We start from the raw sequence: 23,486 nt of genomic DNA on the forward strand, positions 1-23,486 counted from the left end.
TTTCCTTTAATTCTTGTGGAACGCATAAAGGGTTAACAAAGTTTGTAAAATCAGTTTTGAGTAACTTGAGGGGTGTAGTTTCTACAATGGGGTCATTTATGGGGGTATCCACTATATAGGCCCCACAAAGTGACTTCAGACCTGAACTGGTCCTTATAAAGTGGGTTTTGGCAATTTTCTTAAAAATTTGAAGAATTTCTTCTAAACTTCTAAGCCTTCTAACGTCCTAAAAAAATAAAATGACATTTCCAAAATGATGCCAACATAAAGTAGACATATGGGGAATGTTAAATAATAAATATTTTATGAGGTATCACTTTCTGTTTTAAAAGCAGAGAAATTGAAATTTAGAAAATTGCGAATTTCTCAAATTTTTGGGTAAATTTGGGATGTTTTCATAAATAAAGGTGAAATATTTTGACTCAAATTTATGACCATCATGAAGTACAATGTGTCACGAGAAAACAGTCTCTGAATGACTTGGATAAATAAAGGCGTTCCAAAGTTATTACCACATGAAGTGAGATATGTCAGTTTTGCAAAATTAGGCCTGGTCAGGAAGGGGGCAAATGGCCCAGATGGGAAGTGGTTAAAGACGTTTCAGTGAAGATATTTTTCATTTTTCATGACACCACCTTAGGGAGTTTCATTTTTCCAAACATGTGATTTTCATATGACTTTGCTTACGCCGAGTCTCAGTGATGTAAAAGATATATAACCAAATTTCCAGAAGATTGGACAATATTTAGGGGTTGCACACATTGATCACTTGTATTACTACTCTCACTCCTGTACCTAGGAGGTTGGTCTAAAAACAACTTCAGTTTCAGGATCCCAGGGGCTCTGCATCAGGCAAGGTGGAAGGCAATATATGCACTTAAAATTGTCCTCTTCACTAAACAGTTGAATATTCCTCAACGAGAATTGAAAGGAATGAAACAGGTTGCACATTTTGTCAGCCTCATATGTTCACTTTTTGCACGAGGCAATTTTAAGTTGATGGGCTCCAAAGAATGATTTGGATACGCTACAGCTTCTGAGCACTTACTCAGATGCAGATGTAAAAAAAAGTGCTCTCACAGTTGCTAAAAAAAATAAAATAAAAAGACACCTTTGGTATCTGTCAAAAAACAAACGTAGGATTTACTTTTTTTTAGATGAATGTATTACTCAGACTGTTAAGGAAAATAGGACTAAAAATTTTGAAACCAAACCAGCAAAGAAAAAGGAAATGAAACGATTAGGCTACTTGCGGCAGAGTAAGGCTACTTTCACACTAGCGTTCGTCGGTCCGCTCGTGAGCTCCGTTTGAAGGAGCGGACCCGAACGCCTCCGTCCAGCCCTGATGCAGTCTGAATGGAGCGGATCCGCTCAGACTGCATCAGTCTGGCGGCGTTCAGCCTCCGCTCCGCTCGCCTCCGCACTGACAGGCGGACAGCTGAACGCTGCTTGCAGCGTTCAGCTGTCCGCCTGGCCGTGCGGAGGCGAGCGGATCCGTTCAGACTTACAATGTAAGTCAATGGGAACGGATCCGCTTGAAGAGGTCACCATATGGCTCAATCTTCAAGCGGATCCGTCCCCCATTGACTTTACATTGAAAGTCTAAACGGATCCGCTCAGGCATCTTGCGCACTTAGAAAATTTTGACTGAACGGAGCCTCCGTCTGCATTAATATGATCGGATCCGTTCAGAACGGATCCGATCAAGCGCTAGTGTGAAAGTAGCCTGATCCGGCAAAACCTATGCCAACTGATGGCCTTAGCAATACTGATCAGGATCCTGATCAGTCCGAAAAACACCTGATCAGTCAGAAAAATGCATTGACATGCCAGATCTGTCTTTCCAGCGTCATCAGGCAAAACTGATCCGGCATTTTTTTTTTTTCAGGCAAGTCTTCAGTTTTTTGGCCCGGAGATAAAAATCGTAGCATGCTGCGGTTTTATCTTTTGCCTGAACAGTCAAAATGACTGAACTGAAGACATCCTGATGTATCCTGAACGGATTACTCTCCATTCAGAATGCATGGGGATAAAACTGATCAGTTTTTTTTCTGGCCTTGAGCCCTTTTGACGGAACTCGGTGCCGGAAAAGAAAAACGCAAGTGTGAAAGTAGCCTTAGAGCAGGCATCCTCAAACTGCGGCCCTCCAGCTGTTGCAAAACTACAACTCCCAGCATGCCCGAACAGCCTACAGGTATCAGCCTACAGCAGGGCATTGTGGGAATTGTAGGTTTTACAACAGCTGGAGGGACGCAGTTTGAGGATGCCTGGTGTAAAGGGTAAAAACCTAGTTTTTGAAGGAAAAGACCTGAGCCATTTTGTTACTAATAAAACAAAGACGACGTTCTTTGAATTGTTTGGGATCCACGACATGACAGAATACTGCAGTGATTCTCTAAGAAGCCACGTGAACGCTCTTAAGGTGGTCAATGGTACCGCAGAAAGAGGAATTGCTCTGATAAAGATTAACGAATCGGTCAGGGACGAACAAAAAACACGTTTTGCCTATTATACTACCTATTAATCTTAGCGTCTAGTTTTAATATTATTTTAAAGGGAACCTGTCACCGGGATTTTGTGTATAGAGCTGTGGACATGGGCTGCTGGATGGCCACTAGCACATCCGCAATACCCAGAAACTATTTGATACATATGCAAATTAACCCGAGTTGAGTTCTGTCCCTGACTCATCTCATGTACAGGACTTCTCAGGTTAATTTGCATATGTATCAAATAGTTTTTTTGTTTTTTTTTACACAATAAAAGCACACAGGGCTATGGGGACTGGGTATTGCAGATGTGCTAGCGTCCATCTAGCAACCCATGTCCTCAGCTCTATACACAGAATCCCGGTGACAGGTTCCCTTTAAGTTTGTGAATTCTAGTTCCCAATAAAAGTAATTAACATTTAAAAAAAAAAAATCTTATTTTTTGCCTACTTTTACAAAACTGATCAAAGTGTGCAACCTCTAAATATTATCCAATCTTCCTGAAATTTGGCGCATAGATCTCTCTCTAACTTTTACATCCCTGAGACTCGGGGCATAACCAAATTCTGCAAAAATTTAACATTTTATTTGTTTCCATTACAAAATGAAACACCCTACACCACCTACATGTATTTTTACCCCCATACACGTATTTTTACCCCCATAAAATGCACCTTTTTCCCCACCAAAAGGGGGGGAAATGGCAGTGCGTCTTATGGGGTGAATGCTGCACAGCGCAGCGATGTATCAGCAGGGAGGGAGGAGGAGCTGGAGGCCGGCAGCGCAGTCACTGTACTCTAAGGGTCTATTCACACATCCGTATATGTTTTGCGGATTCGCAAAACACTGCCGGTGTCCATTTGCGTTCCGCATTTTGCGGACCACACATCGCCGCCACTATAATAGAAAATGCCTAATCCTGTCCGGATGCGGACAAGAATAGGACATGTTCTATTTTTTTCGGGAACGGAATTGCGGATCTGGAAGTGCAGATCTGCATTTTCAGGTCCGGACAGCACATAGTGTGGCCCCATAAAAATGAATGGGTCTGCAATTCCGTTCTGCAAAACGCGGAACAGAATTGTGGACGTGTGAATGGAGCCTTACACCGGGCCCTGCCGCTCACAGTAGTATACATATCTAAACACTAATCCTTAAAAGGGATTCTGTCACAAAGTTTTGGGCTATAGAGATGCGGACATGCACGGCTAGATCGCCGCTAGCATGTCCGCAATATACCTGTCCTATAGGGCTGTGTGCTTTTATTTTCTTTAAAAAAAAAAAATACATTGATAGATTGATATATATATATATATATATATATATATATATCAATCAATTTTTCTCTAAATTTATTGTTCTACATGTAGCTGTTTCTAAACTATGTTACAAAAATGTGAATTTCCGCTTTTTGAAGCAGCTCTGACTTTCTGAGCACCTGTCATGTTTCCTGAGGTTCTACAATGCCCAGACAGTAGAAAAACCCCACAAATGACCCCTTTTCGGGAAGTAGACACCCTAAGGCATTCGCTGATGGGCATAGGGAGTTCATAGAACTTTTTATTTTTTGTCACAAGTTAGCGGAAAATGATGATTTTTTTTTTCCCTTACAAAGTCTCATATTCCACCAACTTGTGACAAAAAATAAAAAACTTCCATGAACTCACTATGCCGATGACGAAATACCTTGGGGTGTCTTCTTTCCAAAATGGGGTCAGTTGTGGGGTAGTTATACTGCCCTGGCATTTTAGGGTCCCAAATGCGTGCGAAGTAGTTGGAAATCAAAATGTGTAAATAAAAAATAAAAATAAAAAATGCCCTGTGAAATCCTAAAAGTGCTCTTTGGAATGGGGGCCCCTTTGCCCACCTACGCTGCAAAAAAGTGTCACATGTGGCATCGCCGTACTCAGGAGAAGTTGGGCGATGTGTTTTGGGGTGTCATTTTACATATACCCATGATGGGTGAGAGAAATATCTCAGCAAAAGACAACTTTTCCCTTTTATTTTTTTTTATTTTTATTTTTTTATACAAAGTTGGCATTTGACCGAGTACAGCGATACCACATGTGTGACACTTTTTTTCAGCCTACATACGCAAAGGGGGCCAAATTCCTTTTAGGAGGGCATTTTTTTGACATTTGGATTCCAGACTTCTTCTCACGCTTTAGGGCCCCTCTAAAATGCAAGGGCAGTATAAATACCCCACATGTGACCCCATTTTGGAAAGAAGACACCCCAAGGTATTCAATGAGGGGCATGGCGAGTTCATAGAAGATTTTTTTTTTTTGGCACAAGTTAGCGGAAATTGTTTTTTCTCACAAAGTCTCCCTTTCCGTTAACTTGGGACAAAAAGTTAAATCTTTCATGGACTCAATATGCCCCTCATTGAATAACTTGGGGTGTCTTCTTTCCGAAATGGGGTCACATGTGGGGTATTTATTCTGCCCTGGCATTTTAGGGGCCCTAAAGCGTGAGAAGAAGTCTGGAATATAAAAGTCTAAAAAATGTTACACATTTGGATTCCGTGAGGGGTATGGCGAGTTCATGTGAGATTTTATTTTTTGACACAAGTTAGTGGAATATGGGACTTTGTAAGAAAAAAAAAAATAATAATAATTTCCGCTAACTTGTGCTAAAAAAAAATAATAAAAAAAAAATAATGTCTAAATGGAAACAGGTCCGCATAGTACACCATAGAGCCAGACAGGTGTAACGGCTGCAGCATCAGAAACTGTGCAGGAACTCTTCCTATGAAGGGAGTAAGATGGCCATTTGGTGCACACTATGATAAGTATGGTGCAATGGCCACGGCAATTGGAGGAGGCCTCAATATCTCGTCCGGTAAGGGAGAGAAAATGCCACATGATACACCATAAAGCCAGACAGGAGTAACGGTTAGAGCATCCGGAGATGGTGCAGGTACTCTACCTATGAAGGGATCAAGGTGGCAGCTTGGTGCCCACTAGAACTAGACAGAGGCAATTCTACGGCAATTGAAAGTGGCCTCTATATCTCGCCCGTAGGGAGACATTTTGCCGCATGGAACACAATAGAGCCCGCCAGGGGTATTGGCAACAGCATCTGGAGATAGTGTAGGCACTCTACCTATGAAGTCACTGGGAAGTGACTGGCAATTGAAGGCGGCCTGTATATCTCGCCCCGAAGGGAGAAATAGTGCCGTATGGAACACCATAGAGCCAGCCAGGACTAACGGCTTCAGCATCTGGAGTAGGTGTAGGTACTCTACCTATGAAAAGGAGCAAGGCGGCTGGAAACAGACAGATATATTTGCTTTTTACTCACCAATGTTGAAGGGGGGGGGGGGGTTAGCCACCCCATCCAACAGAAAACCCACGTTAGACCAGGAAATGGAGGCGATAGCCCCTCCCGAGGGCCGGGCGGGGTCAGAAAAGCCCGGGAAGATCGCGGCCTAGCAGGCCCAAAAGCCAGTGCCTCGATTTATGAGGCGGACGGAAATGGCGCGAGGGGGGCGGGGCAAATGGCAGCCGACCGAGGGCCCTCCGGACCCACAAAAACTAGGTTAGGAGGGTAGGGAAGGGGGGGGGGGGGGGAGCAGCGACACCTGGGGATGGGCGGATCAGGGCAAACGGAGCACCTGGGAGCCGGGAACGGGCAATGGAAGATGAGGCAGAAGCCGGGGACTAAAGTAGCGGGAAAGGCCGGGGAGAAGACTGTGTGGCCAAGGAGGAGAGGGAAATAAAAAATAAAAAAAACACCAAGGGGGAAGAGAAAGGAGGGGGAAACAAGAATATAACACCCCCCCCCCCCCCCCTCCACCAAGAAAAGAAAAAAAGGGGGGGGTTGGCTTGGAGGAAGATGGAGACTTCTGCCTCCTACGGACACTAGACTAAAACTGAATAGCCTCCTGCCTGTGGAGAGGGTATAGCCCACCTGGGAGGAGCCAACACTTTGTGTCTAGTGCCTCCTAGTGGTAGTTGGACGTACACCCATGGTGCTGTGTCCCCCAATGCCATGCACGAGAAATGTAAATTAGTCTTGTAGGTGTCCAAGGGGCTATACGAACCTTCCTGGTGCCCAGCCACGCCCGCCTGTGAAGGAGCCCAGCACTGCCTATGTCCTCCGAATCTCTTCCTTTCATCAATGATAGATTGCCGTAATCTTGATGCGCGAGCTCACGCATGCGCAATTCTTTCCCTGAGGCTGATGCCAGCACAGGGAAGGAACACTATACTGGCACTGCGCATCGCGAGATTACGGCAATCTATCGTTGATGAAAGGAGGAGATTCGGAGGACATAGGCGGTGCTGGGCTCCTTCACAGGTGGGCGTGGCTGGGCACCAGGAAGGTTCATATAGCCCCTTGGACACCTACAAGACTAACTTACATATCTCTAAAATCCCTTTTTAAAGAAAATAAAAGCACACAGCCCTATAGGACAGGTATATTGCGGACATGCTATCGGCGATCTAGCCGTGCATGTCCGCAGCTCTATAGCCCAAAACTTGGTGACAGAATCCCTTTAACATCCAGAAACTTTAAAGCAGCGCTATCCTGTTTGTTTACTACTTACAATCAAGCTCCGGTAACAGGCAGTGACGTTACGCCGCCGCCCACTCTGCCTGTTACCGGAGCTTGATTTTAAGTAGTAAACAAACAGGATAGCGCTGCTTTAAAGTTAAAGTTACTTGAGGTTAAGGATTACTGTTTAGATATGTATACTGCTGTGAGCGGCGGGTCCGGTGTATTGGGGGGGGGGGGAGAGAGACACTGTAATGGGGAAGGGGGGGGGGGGGAATTTGTGGATGACACATATAGCATATGATGCTATATAGTGTCATCCACAGATCTCCCCTCCTCCCCCCCCCCTCCACAACAGAGTCATCCACAGATCCCCCCTTTCAGGAAATAGAATAAAAATAAAAAATATATAATAGGAAGTTTGTCAATACGTGGTTTTAACTAGCAGAACAGGTGACAGATTGCCTTTAATGGGATGCATCACCGGTTTTAGGCTGTCCAGTCTGAGAACAGTATAAGGTCTCATGCACACGACCGTAGTGCTTCCGTGGACTTTCGATCCATGCCTCCGTTCCACATCGCACAATATCTTCCGGATTGCACACCCGTTCATGTGAACGTGTCCGCATCCGTGATACGGTTTGCACACAACCAGTGCCCATATATTGCGGACATGCTGTTTGTGGGCCGCAATATGGTCCCAGGCCGCCTACGATCGTGTGCATGAGGCCTTATACTGTGTAGAAGTGGGAGGTCATGGATATGAGGACACATACAAGGGCAGTGGAAAACCAGTAAAGTGCACTGGACTATAAACTGTCCGTCCAATTTGGAACTATGGGTAATACAATTTTTGCACAATCGAGGCAAAACATCAGTTTAGTCAGGCTTGGACTGGCCCAAAGGGGAAAAGGTGAATCCCTGGCAGACCCCTGAGCAAGGTGGGCCCCTAGTCTCCCAACCTCTGCACAAGTGCACTACATATAGATAGGCAGCATACAGTATCTCAACCAGCCTATGAGCATATTAAAAAAAATTAAAAATTATATACGTTAAAAAAAACTACCTAGTTTATTAGTAAAGATGCATTTGGTGGCGGAGAAGACCTCCAGATACACAAGCAGTCCAACCAGCATCCTCTTTCCGCTGGTACCTACCCTCTCAAAGTTAATGGAGGGACCGCCATAATCAACCATCCAGAGTCTTGCTGCCGCGTGAGCAGGTAATGTTTGCATGTTGCTGTAAAGTAGGCCCCCAGAATGAATTTTACTGGTGGGCCCTTAGGCACCCAAGTCAGACACCGATATTAGGGAAAACACAATATAAAGCCAATATCTGAATAGACGCAAAATGAATCAGCACCCACACTAAGGCAGTGGGTGAAATGATTCTGCATCATTGCTCCACTCAATTACTGGTCACTTTTACAGTTACATCGTATCCAAAGTAGAATCCAAACTGGTAAAATGTCTCAAATATATAAAAATAAATACCTGAAAATTCTCCATCAATAGCCAAGAAGTCTGCCTCTGCAATAGCCTGACAAACTGTCGGTAAGTGTTCCTTAAAATCTGGAAAATAAAAAGAAAGAATGAAACTGCCCTTCTCAATCATTAACTGGAAACGCTAACAAACCCCACAATGACACAGACTAAGGAGAGATTCCCACACGGCAGATCTGTCACAGAAACGTATGCAACCGCTCCATGCATCTGAATGGGGCTTGTAGCACTGCTTTCAGATGAATTCATTGTCCGCTGCAGAAATAAATGTACCTCGTGTGAGTATACCCAGGCTCATCGGATGAGCTTCATTAAAGGGGTAGTCCGGTTTTAGGAGGAAAATGGATAGCACGGGACCCACCTGCAATAACAAAGTGATCAGTACTTACCTGTCAGATCCCGCCTCACTGCTCTGGTTCTCCTGGCCGGGGCTTTTTACCGGGATGCAGCAGTGACATGTCAACACCACACGACTGCTGCAGCCAATCACCGGCCGCTTCAGTGCACTGCTGAGGCCACAAGTGGTCAACGTGACGTCACCACTAGTGTTGAGCGAACTTGTGTTTTAAGTTCGGCGTCTAAAGTTCGGGTTATCGAAGAATCGCATTATGGATTCCAAATTCCGTTATGGTCCGTGGTAGCGGAATCAATAACGCGATTCTTCGATCACCCAAACTTTAGACACCGAACTTAAAACACAAGTTCGCTTAACACTAGTCACCACTGTAGTCGGGTAAACAGATCCCGGCCACGAGAACCAGATCAGCGGCGTGGGATCTGCCAGGGTTGTGATGATCACTTCTTTATTGCAGGCAGAAACTGGACAACCCCTTTAAACGTATCCACTATAAAAGGGTGATTTTAAGCAGGCCACAGTGGGATGGCGCCCAGGTGCGGTCTGTTTTTTTATGTTGACTCATTGACCAGAATGGTCACGTACAGTGCAAATATCTGACCAAAGTAGCACATGCTGCGATTTTCCCTGCACAGGCCGATGGTAAATTGACCCATTGACTAATGTGCCAACTTTTTCTGTCTATTCTACATCCAGAAAGCACACGGACGACATTTAGACCACCATACATGAGGCATGTAATCGGTCATTGGACAAAAGCCGCCATAATGGTCCTAGGCATCTTCTTTCTATGGAAAAAAGTAGCGCAGCAGCAGGGAATTTGGCACCCGCAGCAATCAGCAGTTTGAGGTGAGCACCGCAGCCTCCTCACAGCTGGCCAAGCATGGTGCCGTACGTTGTATAGCGGCTGTGCTTGATGTTGCATCTCAATCCAATGGAGCTGCGCCTACGGCAATGTGACAGAAGGTGACATCACTGGCCTAGAAGGTGGCCAGAATCCAATAGCCTCTTCAAACAGCCAGGAATCGGACCCCCACTGATCTGATAGTGCAGTGTTCCTCAATTACTTTGGGGGTCACCTGCCGGTCATAATTTGACGATATCCCACAGGACGAACACCTGCGGCAAGTACTGATGTATTGACTACGGATGAGCGAACTTGTGTTTTACAAGTTTTACTACAATTCCATGATGGATTCCGTTACTACGGGCCATAACGGAATTCTATGACGGAATACATATAGCGGAATTATAATAGAAGTCTATGGTCCGCATAACGGATCTGTCTGGTTTCCATTAGGCAGACGTCCTCTGTGTACTTTTTATTTTTTACAATGGAACTCTATGGTGAAAAGATCACTATATGGGATCAGTCTGAGGAATACGTATTTTGGTATACGTTAACTGGATGTAGAAAACGTGATGGGAACCCACCCTAGGGCTGCTGCTTTCACATCTGCATTTTCCTTTCGGGTTTGTAGATCCGGCAGAGGATCTCAAAACCGGAGGAAAACTCTTCAGTTATGTCCCCAGTCATCGTCAATGGAACCGGAACGGAGTGCATCAGAAGGCATTCCATTCCGTTGGGTTGCGTTCCCATGCTGGACAGAAAACCGCTGCAAGCTGCGTTTCTGTGATGCATCATGGGGTACTGATCAAGACGGATCCAGCATGAAACACAATGGGTTCCGGATCCGTTCCCGTTCCGCAATGTTGCAGAATGGGTCCAGACCCATTCATTCTCTATGGGGCCGGAAGAGATGCGGACAGCACACAGTGTGCTGTCCGCATCTCCGGAACGCGGCTCCGATCTTCCAGTCCGCAATTGCAGACAAGAATAGGCAGTTCTATAGGGATGCCAGCCGGGTGTATTGCGGATCCACAATACACTACGGATGTGTGAATGGACCCTAAGTCAATGGTGCCGGATGCATTTTTTTCAAACACAAAAAGCCCCCTGGATCGGGCGCCCATTGACTTCCAATGGTTTTAATGCCAGATCCGTCTTTATGATTTTACAGATAATACAACCAGATCCATTCTGACCGGATGTGTTTTTGCTGATCCTCTGCCAGATCCAGCAAAAAACACATTTGTGAACATAGCCCTAACGTATACTTGTAGCAGGTCTCTGACCACCGCAGCCCATTGTGAGACATGGCACAGATCAGAGATACATGCCAGGCACTCCTCCAATGTCATGTAACCCCCATACAGAGGCACAGGGCACACCAACTAGTATATAACTGACATACTATACCCATGGGCTACCAGTCTCAGCATGTCCATGCTGGGAGTCGTAGTCACACACGGCTTGTCAACCTCTACACTAGACATAAAGCAGACGCCATACACGGGGCAGCCTGCCCACAGACACACGGGGGCGCCCGCGGCAGCCTGCCCCAGACACACGGGGGCGCCAGCGGCAGCCTGCCCACAGACACACGGGGGCGCCCGCGGCAGCCTGCCCACAGACACACAGGGGCGCCCGCGGCAGCCTGCCCACAGACACACGGGGGCGCCCGCGGCAGCCTGCCCACAGACACACGGGGGCGCCCGCGGCAGCCTGCCCACAGACACACGGGGGCGCCCGCGGCAGCCTGCACACAGACACACGGGGGCGCCCGCGGCAGCCTGCACACAGACACACGGGACGCTGCGGGGCGACACGACGCACGCACGTGCTCCACTCACTGCGCCAGGTGATTTCCATGCTTGAGGACCGCACCAGCACACACTGACGGGAGCCTAGGAGGCCATGAAGCTCCGCCCCCGGGGTAACACTTCCGGATCTCAGCACTGCCCGCTCCTAGACAGACCCACTTGGAATCCGAGGCAGACCGCGCCTACCCGGAAGGCGTGGTCTAAAACGGACGACCAATCAGAGTGGGGCGACGAAATTCTCTGGTCTCAGTCCGCTATCAGAGCAGTCAGCGGTTTAGTGACTAGACGCCGTGATGCGGTGTGCAGGCTCCGGTGTGCACTTTGTATACCCTGGAAAATGCCTGTTTTTTCACTTTTTTTGTTTTGTTAATAGCACAACCTGCAATTAAAATGTATTTTTTTTTTTAATTATGTTCCCTTCTGTAACAGTCATTTTGATATATGGGTATTGATCACTGAGGGTATGACTAGAAGCCGTGCTGCTTTATTCTCTTTTAATTTTGTCTTTTACACTTTGTGCCCCCTCTCCCCATCAGGTCACCCTGGGGACATTTAAAGGGGTTATCCCATGACTAATGTAAAAAATGAAAATGGCACATCATATAGTACATGACAATCTCTTTCTAATAAAGCTAGAACCAGCCCTGTACCTCACATGGATCCAGAGATCTCCTCATTCATTGCTCTGTTAGATTTATATCAAGCTGGCATCTCAAGGGGTGTGTCTTATCTGCTGCTGCTACGGGGGCGTGTCCATGCTCTCCCTATCACAGCTCAGGAGGCATTTGAAGGGCGGAACTGAGCATGTGCTGCCTTCTCAGTGAGCAAGAAATAAGTGGGGGAAGAAACAAACAGCAGGTGGCGCTATACAGATACAGTTCATTGAATAACTCAGTGGCTATGCTAAATTTTTAATTACATGCATTTACAAACGTATTCAGATTAAGGCTGATTTCTTCTGTAATTGGGGTTGACGTATTAGCCTTGGTTACAGGTAGAATACAGACCCCAGAGAGATTGTAAATGGCTGTACATCCATCCTTACTGCAGCGCTGATCCATCCTGATAAGTCCCAGGAGCTCACACTGAAACCTGGTTCCCAGTGATCACATGACTGCTGGGACCAGAACAGGAAGCGGCACTAGGGCTGCAGCTATAGATTATTTTAGTAATCAAGTATTCTATCGATTAATCCAATGATGAATCGGGTACTCTAATAAGAAAAAAAACATTAAAAGAACGTTTTCCTTTATAAAAATTCATCAGCGCCCCCCTACCCCATGCCATCATCAGACCTCCATGCTTTCAGCTCCACCCAGCGCTATCTGCTCCCCCCAGTGCCAGTCCTCTGTGCCATCAGCTCCCCCCAGTGCCATCAGTCCCCTCCCCCCGTGCCATCAGCTCCCCTCAGTGCCATCACTCCTCTGTGGCATCGGCTCCCCCCAGTGCCATCACTCCTCTGTGGCATCGGCTCCCCCCAGTGCCATCACTCCTCTGTGCCATCAGCTCCCCTCAGTGCCATCACTCCTCTGTGGCGTCAGCTCCCCCCAGTGCCATCACTCCTCTGTGCCATCAGCTCCCCCCAGTGCCATCACTCCTCTGTGCCATCAGCTCCCCTCAGTGCCATCACTCCTCTGTGGCATCAGCTCCCCCAAGTGCCATCACTCCTCTGTGGCATCAGCTCCCCTCAGTGCCATCACTCCTCTGTGCCATCAGCTCCCCCCAGTGCCATCACTCCTCTGTGGCATCAGCTCCCCTCAGTGCCATCACTCCTCTGTGCCATCAGCTCCCCCCAGTGCCATCACTCCTCTGTGGCATCAGCTCCCCCCAGTGCCATCACTCCTCTGTGGCATCAGCTCTCCCAGTGCCACCATCTCCGCTCCTAGCCATCAGCTCCCCCCAGTGCCATCACTCCTCTGTGCCATCAGCTCCCCCCAGTGCCATCACTCCTCTGTGCCATCAGCTCCCCTCAGTGCCATCACTCCTCTGTGGCATCAGCTCCCCCAAGTGCCATCACTCCTCTGTGGCATCAGCTCCCCTCAGTGCCATCACTCCTCTGTGCCATCAGCTCCCCCCAGTGCCATCACTCCTCTGTGGCATCAGCTCCCCTCAGTGCCATCACTCCTCTGTGCCATCAGCTCCCCCCAGTGCCATCACTCCTCTGTGGCATCAGCTCCCCCCAGTGCCATCACTCCTCTGTGGCATCAGCTCCCCCCAGTGCCATCACTCCTCTGTGGCATCAGCTCTCCCAGTGCCGCCATCTCCGCTCCTAGCCATCAATCCCCAGAGCCAGTTTAATACTTACCTCTCCTGTAGGGGCGCCGCGGACACGTCACATCTCGTTTGTCCTCTTCTCCCCACGCTGCACTGTCGTCCTCATGTCACACAGCGTCAGGTCATAGTGCACGATGCGTAAGCAAGTGGCTTAAGGAGCTTGAAAGTCCTAGGGGACCTCCGTGTCATACCGGACGTTTTAGGGCACTTTGTATTCAGGCTCAATTTATTCGGATGTAATTGGATCTGACGGACAGTTTTACAGAATCAGAGCAGAAATGACTTTGGGTGGGATAGAAAAGAACGCATACAAAAAGTACAACTGCTATTTGGAATAGAGGTTTCAAGACGAAACATGACACCAATTAAAAATCAAAAACTTCTATATGTCAAAAATATCTTAAAACAACTAGAGAATATGATGCTTCTGGAAATGAGAGATTTATGGGAGATAGTATCATTAGAAAAATATTTAGAATCTGATATAATCCCTAGAGGTTTGAAAATCGATAAAACCTTATCAGGAGACATGGGAGATTATAATATAATGGAAGAGTGGAAACACATGCTGCACGACTTTGCACGGCAGACATTAGAATTTATAATCAGGAAAAGAAAACAAAGATTGATGAACACAAATGATACTATAAAACAACTATTTGAAGACCTACGTCCGTGGAAAGACGACCCCGATATTGCAGGATTAGTAGATAACATCAAGAGACGCATCCATAATAGAGAAGATGAAATTAGAGAGAAAAAAAGAAGAAAATTCAATAGAGATTACATACCTTATCAGATAGATGATAAGGAAATTCAGGGGAATACATTCCAAACGGTAGATGAATGTAGCAAAGAAATAGAAAGTATTGAAGAAGAAGAAATAGAAGAGCTCCCGTCTACCTTTACACTGCATGCAGAGGAGGAGAGCAGCCACTATACCCCCGAGATAAGAAAAGGGAGTAATAAAGAACATAGAGAAAATACTTCTGGAATAGAAGATACGAATAGGGGAAGTTTTTCAATACATACAGAAAATAGATTTGAGCTATTGGAACATGAACAGAGACAAGATAGAAATATAGATATAGAGATAAATAAAGAGCAGCCATCCGAAAATAAACGAAAATCATTTGGAGAAAATAGAGAGGAAAGACATAGTAGTAATATAAATTTAGAAAACATAAGTAACATAGATCAGGGAGAAAAGGATACAAACAGTCAAATGGAGATGGTGGTGAGACCGAAGGAAAAACGAATAACGGAATACAACAGTAGAACAAGGAGTATGAGGAAAAACAACGGTAATAGTAATAATAAAAAATTGATAAAAAAGTCAACGCAACAGGATTTTTTCAGGATTTACAAAAAAGATATACAAAAAGAGGATGTAGAGGTGGCAAACACAATAAAAGGAAAACAAGTAAACAAACAATAGTGACACAAATAAAAGAAGATGACAATACAGAAAATTTAGGACAAAAAATATATAATCTGAGTAAACATACTCTCACAAAAGCAGAGAATGATATTTTAACGAAAGGACTAAAATTTGCCCCCACCACCTATTTTAATAAATTTGAAGCTTTCCTGGGAATAAGGAAATTTATGAGAAAATTGGCGTTAAAAAGATATTATAAGAAAAAAGAGAAAAATAATACAATAAAAGGATATAATGAAGATGCTAATGAAAATATATATACACATACAAACTTGAAAATAAAATCTAGATTTGACCCACTGAATGAATATTCAATACCAATAAACACCTTCTCTAATCTAGTTACTAGAGAAATAAGAAAAACTAAAGATGTGAATAAATACAGAAAAAATTATATGGGTAATATAACCAAGGCAGAAAGAGATGCAATACGGAATATGCAACAAAACAATGAAATAATCATCCGCCCCGCAGACAAGGGGGGCGGCATTGTAATATTAAACAATGATGACTATGAGAAAGAAGTCCTGAACATCCTGGGCGACCAGAAAACATACAAACGCCTTAAAAAAGACCCCACAGAGGAATATAAAAAAGACTTAAAACAATTGATACAAAAAGGTAAAATGAAAGGCATCCTAAATAAAAATGAAAGCATATATATAGACATAAAAAATCCAAAAATAGCAATTTTCTATCAAAATCCCAAAATTCACAAAGATGTACATAAACCCCCAGGTAGACCGATTGTGTCCGGGATAGAATGTTTGACTAGTACATTATCTAAATATATAGATCAATTCCTACAGCCGTGCGCACAAACGTTACCTTCCTTTTTAAAAGATACTAATCACGTACTGCGAATTTTAAAAGATATAAAATGGAGAGAAGGATACATAATAGGTACGTTAGATGTAAAATCCTTATACTCTGTTATTGAAAATCAAAAAGGATGCGCAGCGGCCAAACATTTTTTATATCAGAAAGGAGAACTTAACAGTGTCCAAATAGACTTCATAGGGGAATGCATTTTATTTATACTGGAAAAAAATTATTTTAAATACAAGGAAGATTTTTATTTGCAGACATGGGGGGCCGCGATGGGGACGAGGTTCGCACCGGGGTTCGCAAATTTATACGTTGGATGGTGGGAGGCTGACCATATCCACCCCAACGGCGAGCTCCGGGCGGGCCTCGTCCTCTGGCGGCGCTTCATTGATGACGTCATTTTTATTTGGGATAAAGGGGAACGTGCTCTTAAACTGTTTTTAGAGGATATTAATAAAAATGATTTTTATTTGGATTTTACTTTGACGCACAGTACTAAAGAAATAAACTTTTTAGATCTTACTATTTATGTCACAGGGGACTGTATCAGCACAAAAACTTATTCAAAACCTACAGACTCGAACAGTTATATTAACAGAGAGAGCTGTCATTTGCCTAGATGGCTGGATAATATCCCTAGAAGTCAGTTCCTTCGTTTAAGAAGGAACTGCACTGAAACTATTGAATATGAAAAAGAGGCAGATATTTTAGGAAAAAATTTTTTAGCAAAGGGTTATAATATGGATATAGTGGAAGTTCACAAAAAAGAAATAAAAATGATAGAAAGAGAAAAATTAATAAGAACAAAGACAAATGAAGATGAAAAACAGAAAGAAATAGAAATGAAAGACAGAATACCACCTATTATAATACCCTATAATACACAAACCTATATCCTCAAAAGAATTGTAGGAAAATATTGGGATATTTTAAAAGAAGACAAAATTGTAGGTAACCTCATACCACCAAGACCGGTTTTCATATTAAAAGGGCAGCCAATATAGGCAACAAGATTGCCTCCACTAGTAAAGGTGCAGGAATTGTGGGCAAAAAGATAAATACAAAAACCAATCTCCTACAAGGATTTTTTCCTTGCAAAAGATGTGTCCCATGTAAAAATACAGCTAAAAATACAGTCAAAACACAGTACGTAAAAAATCCTGAGGGCACCTTTGAGCAAAAAATAAGGGGTCACATCTCCTGCAACACCGAAGGGGTTATCTACGCCATCAAATGTCCCTGTAATAAGTTGTATATTGGACGCACTAAGAGAAAATTGAAAAAACGTATTAGCGAGCATATATACAATATAAAGAAAAAATCTATAGGGCATCCCTTATCTAGGCATTTTACGGAGGAACATGGAGGACGATTAGAAGGTATGTCCTTTATGGGCATAGATAAAGTAGAACTAGACGCCCGAGGAGGAGATTATATTAAGAAACAATCAAAAAAAGAAACAGAATGGATATTTAATCTAGATACCATGTTGCCCAAAGGCCTCAACTCAGAAATTGAACTGTTTGGTTTTGAATAAGTCACGGAAGTCAGAGGGGTGGGAAGGATGGACAGCACGGACTATAAATAATAAGCTTCAACGCAGTGGATGTAACATTCCCTGAGGAAGAGTGCCGTTGCACTTGAAACGCGTAGGATTGACCTCCACTGCTACCCGTAGCATACCAACGGTGACGTCACCAGCTCAGACGTGAGCTTTAATCCAAAACAGGTAACGGGCATATTTTGCTACCGGCCGGGGCGAATTACTGCCCAATACCTTAATAACAAAAAGCCGACGCCACAGCCATCCTTCCTGGATCCACGTCTCCTGCCCTGCTTCAAACACAGAACAGACACGTGGACCATCACGGAACACCACATCGCGGCAGATACATCTGAGTAAAGGTAGGACAAACGCACAGATTTACTGCCTATAGTGTAAAAGTACGTGATAAGGAGGAGTGCGCTTTGTTTAACTTGTTTGGCACCACTTCTACCATAGCGCGCGGTGTAACATTATTGTTTCTAGAATTGGCTCATCGCTGCAGTGTGTTCATATTAGTATATTGAACTGTAGACTTATTTATTAAAAAAATGTCCGATTTTTTTTCTAATGGCTTCTTCACATCAATGTTGTGTTTTCTGTCCGTGCATCAGATGAACGGTCCGAATACCAGATACAAATGGAAGACCTTCTGTTTCTATCCATCATTCATTGACCAGAATGGATACAGACCAAGCAGAATAAGGCCCTTTTCACACAAGCGAGTTTTCCCGCGCTGGTGTAACGCGTGAAGTGAATGCCTAGCACCGGCACTGAATCCTGACCCATTCATTCCAATGGGCCTATGCACAAGTGCACATCATTTCTTTGTTCAGTGAGAATCGCAGAATGTTCTGTATTGTGCATTTTTCACGCAGCCCTGGCTCCATAGAAGTGAATGGAGCTTCAGTGAAAAACACACTGCAATCCGGATGCAATGCCTTTTCACTTATGGTTGCTAGTTTGTAAGTTTTTTTTCACGCACGTGAAAAACGCATCAAAACTGACTGAACTTGCTTGTGAAATAGTGCGCGTTTCACTGAACGCATCCTGAGCGGATCCGTATCGTTCGTGTGAAAGAGGCCTGACCCTTTGAAACAAATGAGGATTAATATAGATCAGCGTTTGTCAGAACAGAAATACAGAAGGCACAATGCTGATGAACAATCCCAAATTATCCAGAAAAAAATAAAAATAATCAGGTTGGGCCCTCTGATTTCCCCTTGTCTAGATGTTAAAAGGGTATTCCGGTTACATTAGATTATCCTGTACCCACAAGACTACTGCTGGGGCCCAGTACCCCCTGCAATTAACAGAGCGGCCAATCGGGCATGCATGCAGCCACCGCCACTCCATTTATTTCTATGGGAATTCCAAGCCAAGTACAGCGCTTTCACGGATAGATCACTTGGCTATCTTCGGCAGCCCCATAGAGCTGAATGGCGCAGCAGTGCACATGTGTTACCGCCACTCCTTTCAAACAGGGAAACATGAGCCCCCTGTTCTCCTGATCAGTGGGGGTCCAACCGTTGGGATCATTTCTCTTAGGGCTCATGCAAACAGCGGGTGCGCAATATACGAGCCCCAGTCAGGTGCACAGCGCATCATGGATGCGGATACATTTACTTGAATGGGTCCGCAATCCGGAAGGTGCTGTGGAGAACGGAGTCACGGGAAGCACTATGGAGGGCTTCCATGAGGTTTCTCTCAGTGTCCCTGCCCCACAAAAATAAAAAAATGTTTACAGTGCGGACGGTTCATTCTGGATCCATCTGCGGAATCCACACTGATGTTGCCCATGATTTTGGGACCGTAAACTGTGGTCCTCAATGCACGCAAAGGGCATGTGCATGAGCCCTTAGGCTGAGTTCACACTTCAATTATTTGATCCGTTATTTCCATCAGTTATTGTGAGCCAAAACCTACAGAGATCAGGTATAATGGAAAGATCTGCACCTGGTTTGGGCTCATAATAATGGATGGAAATAACCAACCAAATAACTGAAGTGCCTTAGCAGGACAACCCCTATAAGTGATGGCAATATCGCAAAGATATTGCCATCTCGTTATCATCAGTGCAAGTATGACATTTGGGACACCCATGATCCTCCTAACGAAGGGGCCCGCAGCTGGTTTAGCACTGTGTCCCCTTCAGTAGTTTTCCACCAGCTGTGCAGCACATTCATAGCGCGGTCCTCTAGACAATCGGGGGGCCAGGACCACCAATGTGCAGGGAAACCAGATCAGCACTGCAGCCCCATCAGGCTCAGGATTGTGAAGGTCCCAGAGTTCATAAAGTCAAGGCATATCCTAGCAATATTCCATCACTTTAGAAGACGGAGATGCCTTGTTAAGGCTACAGTCACACGACCATAGTGTTTTGCGGACTGTGCAAGGCCGCCGCTAGACTACACAATAAATGAGCCGTTGGGGTATAGGTACCTAGTGATTAAGTAAGCAAATTTGGAATAATGGTCACCGCTACCATAGAAAATACCTACTCTGTTCCTCAATTACGGACAAGAATAGGACATGCTTTATTTTTTTTGCGGGCCAAGGAACTACAGATGCAGACAGAACATGGAACGGATGCGGACACATTCATACGGTTGTGTAAATGTAACCTTAAGGGCTCAGGCACACGACCGTAAGTATTTTGCGGGGCTGCACAAAACAGATCTATATCACTTGAGGTATCTGACCCTCATGGAGCAGAATAGGGTTAGATACCTCAAGTGATAAAGAAACCAATATCCTTCTGATAGGCATTCTAATGGCCTGTGTAGCCAGCTTCTGAGTTAGGTACACCTAGGGGAGCAGTTCAGGACTCCGTGATAGTCAGTGGCAGATTACAATAGGGACGTTCGGGTCGGCAGCTCCGGGCCCAGCACTGCTGGGGGGCCCACATTGACCCGAACGCCCACATACTGCGGCGGGGCACGGGAGCGCATAGCTCCCTGTCCCTTTGCCGATCACCGCCATAGGCTTGATGCTGGGTTCAGACCTGAGCGTTTTACAGCGCGTTCCTACTTGCTGTAAAACGCTCAACAGGCAAGAACCAATGATTCCCTATGGGAATGGTTCTCACCTGAGCGTTTTACACCGCGTACGATCGCGCTGTAAAACGCCCGACGCCCCAAGAAGTACATGAGCTTCTTTGGGGCGTCTTGTCGCGCGTTCCCGTCCATAGACTTCAGCGGGAACGCGCAACAATGGGCTTTCGCTTGTCTCTGTATGTGCGATTGCAAATGCCCGTACAATCGCGCATACAGAGCGCTCCATCGCGAACGCTCAGGTCTGAACCCAGCATCAGGCTTTGTAGGCCTGAGGCCTATGCGGTAGTGAAATCCCGGCACATGTGTGCGTGATGACGTCATCGCGCGCCTGTGCCGGGACACAGCACTGTGACGCGCCTGACTCATCCCGCCTTCCTCTGCGAGCAAGCGCCTGGCCCTGGACATAGGTGAGTGTTTATCTCTTCATTTTTTGTTCATTTTATATTTTATTTTTTCATGTGCCTACTTGGGGGGGGGCACACAGGAGGCCATATTAGGGAAGATAAATCGATTACATGGGGGGGAATGTGGGGGCTGTATGGGGCCAAATTATTATGGGAGGGAATACTATGTGGGGGCAAATCACTATATGGGGCAGTGTGGGGGCAAATTGCTATGTGGGGGCAGTGTGGGGGCAAATTATTATAAGGGAATACTATGTGGGGGCAAATTACTATGTGGGGGCAAATTATTATGAGAGGGACTACTATGTGGAGGCAAATTACTAGATGGGGCAGTGTGGGGGCAAATTGCTGTGTGGGGGCAAATTATTATGGGAGGGACTACTATGTGGGGGCAAATTTCTATATGGGGCAGTGTGGGGGAAACTATTGTGTGGGGGTAATTGCTATGTGGGGACAGTGTGGGGAAATTGCTATGTGGGGACAAATTACTATATGGGGCAGTGTGGGGGCAAATTATTGTGGGGGAAACTATTGTGTGGGGGCAGTGTGGGGGAAATTGCCATGTGGGGACAGTGTGGGGTAATTTCTATGTGGGAAAATTGCTATGTGGGGGAAAATTACTATGTGGGGGCAGTGTGGGGAAAACTATTGTGTGGGGGCAAATTAGAAATTGTAGGAGAGGGAATACTATGTGGGGACAAATTACTATGTGGGGGCAAATTATTATGAGAGGGACTACTATGTGGGGGCAAATTACTAGATGGGGCAGTGTGGGGGCAAATTGTTATGTGGGGGAAACTATTGTGTGGGGGCAGTGTGGAGGTAATTGCCATGTGGGGACAGTGTGGGGTAATTTCTGTGGGGACAGTGTGGGGTAATTTCTATGTGGGGACAGTGTGGGGTAATTTCTATGTGGGAAAATTGCTATGTGGGGGCAAATTACTATGTGGGGGCAGTGTGGGGAAAACTATTGTGTGGGGGCAGTGTGGGGAAATTTACTATGTGGGAACAGTGTGGGGAAATTGCTATGTGGTGGAAATTACTATGTGGGGGCAGAGTGGTGGAAATTACTATGTGGGGGAAAGTGGGGAAAATTACTGTGTGGGGGCAAACTACTATATGGGGGCAGTTTGGGGGAAATTACTGTGTGGGGGAAAATTATTATGGGGGGATTACTATGTGGGGGCAGTGTGGTGGAAATTACTATATGGGGGTGTTGCTATTTGGGAGGCACTGTAGGGGCAATTCTATTATTTCTGGGGACACTATACAGGGATTATTACCTGGAGCACAATATAGGGTGTTATTACTGGGCGCTCTCTAGGGGACATTATAACTGCTGTAGACACTATAGGAACATTTGGGATAATTTATCAAACTGGTGTAACGCAGAACTGGCTTAGTTGCCCATAGCAGCCAATCAGATTCCACCTTTCATATTTGACAGCTCTTTTGGAAATCCAGTTTTACTTTACACCAGTTTGATAAATTACCCCAATTATATCTATCAGGGTCACTATTTTTTCAGCAGTATAGTTCCTGGGGCATTGGGGAGCACAACGGGCACAGTATTGGGGGTGGCAGCAGGATGACACTGTGGGGACACCAGGATGAGGAGGTTGATGGAAAAGTTGAGAAATCTAACGTGTCTGTGTTACAAACTGTAGAGATGAGATGCGGCTGAAAGAATTTGCCATGGTGGTCTGGGTCAAATGGAGGAGAAGAGGAAAGAAAAGGTCTACATGACAGGAGATGTCACTGGATGTAACAGGTATGTGGTGCTGTATTCTCCTCCATGTCTTTTTTATTACAATTATATGTATTTTAAATTTGACGACCAAATTTTTCAGTTTAGGGCCCAATTTGGGGTATTTTCTTAGTCTGAAGATGTCATATGGCCTAAGAAGAGACTGTGGCGCCCATGAAGCACCGCAGCCTCTTCATACAAATAAACTAAACTAAAATGGAGGGGGGGGGGGGGGGGGGGGTCCAAGTTGGGTAGACAGCCTCGGGCCTATCATGCACTTAATCCGCCCCTGGTGATAGTGGGGAACCCTGCTGAGGAGTAGCGTGTTGGGGCACCATGTATCACCAGATATACACCCGGCCGCCCTGCTGACACAATCTGCGCCCAGTCCTAGTAACTGCTCTGAGCACATGACAATTCTCAGACCTAGTGCTATTGTCATCTAGGACGGCTCATAGTTTTAACACATATACGCGAGTTAAATTGCCCACATTTTAATGTCATAATAAAAGTTATATTTTAGCGATCCATTTATTAAAACGCCATTTCCTATTGTCACCCACTCAAGATACAATTGATCTAGTGAACCACTTATGGTTTTAGCATAAAAGTACTGACCAAAATAAGTACTGTAAGAAATAATCCTAATCCCTCATTTTTTCCCCATGTTCTGCATGTAAATA

General features: G+C 45.3%; 1 protein-coding gene across 2 annotated transcripts in view; it reads right to left on the minus strand.

The window, feature by feature from the left end:
• Positions 1-11,645, minus strand: part of PARN (poly(A)-specific ribonuclease) — a 116,389-nt gene extending 104,744 nt beyond the window's left edge. For both annotated transcript variants that reach the window (XM_044303387.1, XM_044303386.1), the window contains exons 1-2: positions 11,541-11,645; positions 8,483-8,560 (exon numbers count right to left, since the gene is read on the minus strand). In XM_044303387.1, the coding sequence (XP_044159322.1) occupies positions 8,483-8,560; positions 11,541-11,559 (97 nt within the window). In that variant the 5' untranslated portion in view covers positions 11,560-11,645. The remainder of the gene's footprint in view (positions 1-8,482; positions 8,561-11,540) is intronic.
• Between the last annotated feature and the right edge of the window lie 11,841 nt (positions 11,646-23,486).

This window comes from Bufo gargarizans, chromosome 8, assembly GCF_014858855.1.
Source record: "Bufo gargarizans isolate SCDJY-AF-19 chromosome 8, ASM1485885v1, whole genome shotgun sequence".
NCBI classification, from domain to species: domain Eukaryota; kingdom Metazoa; phylum Chordata; class Amphibia; order Anura; family Bufonidae; genus Bufo; species Bufo gargarizans.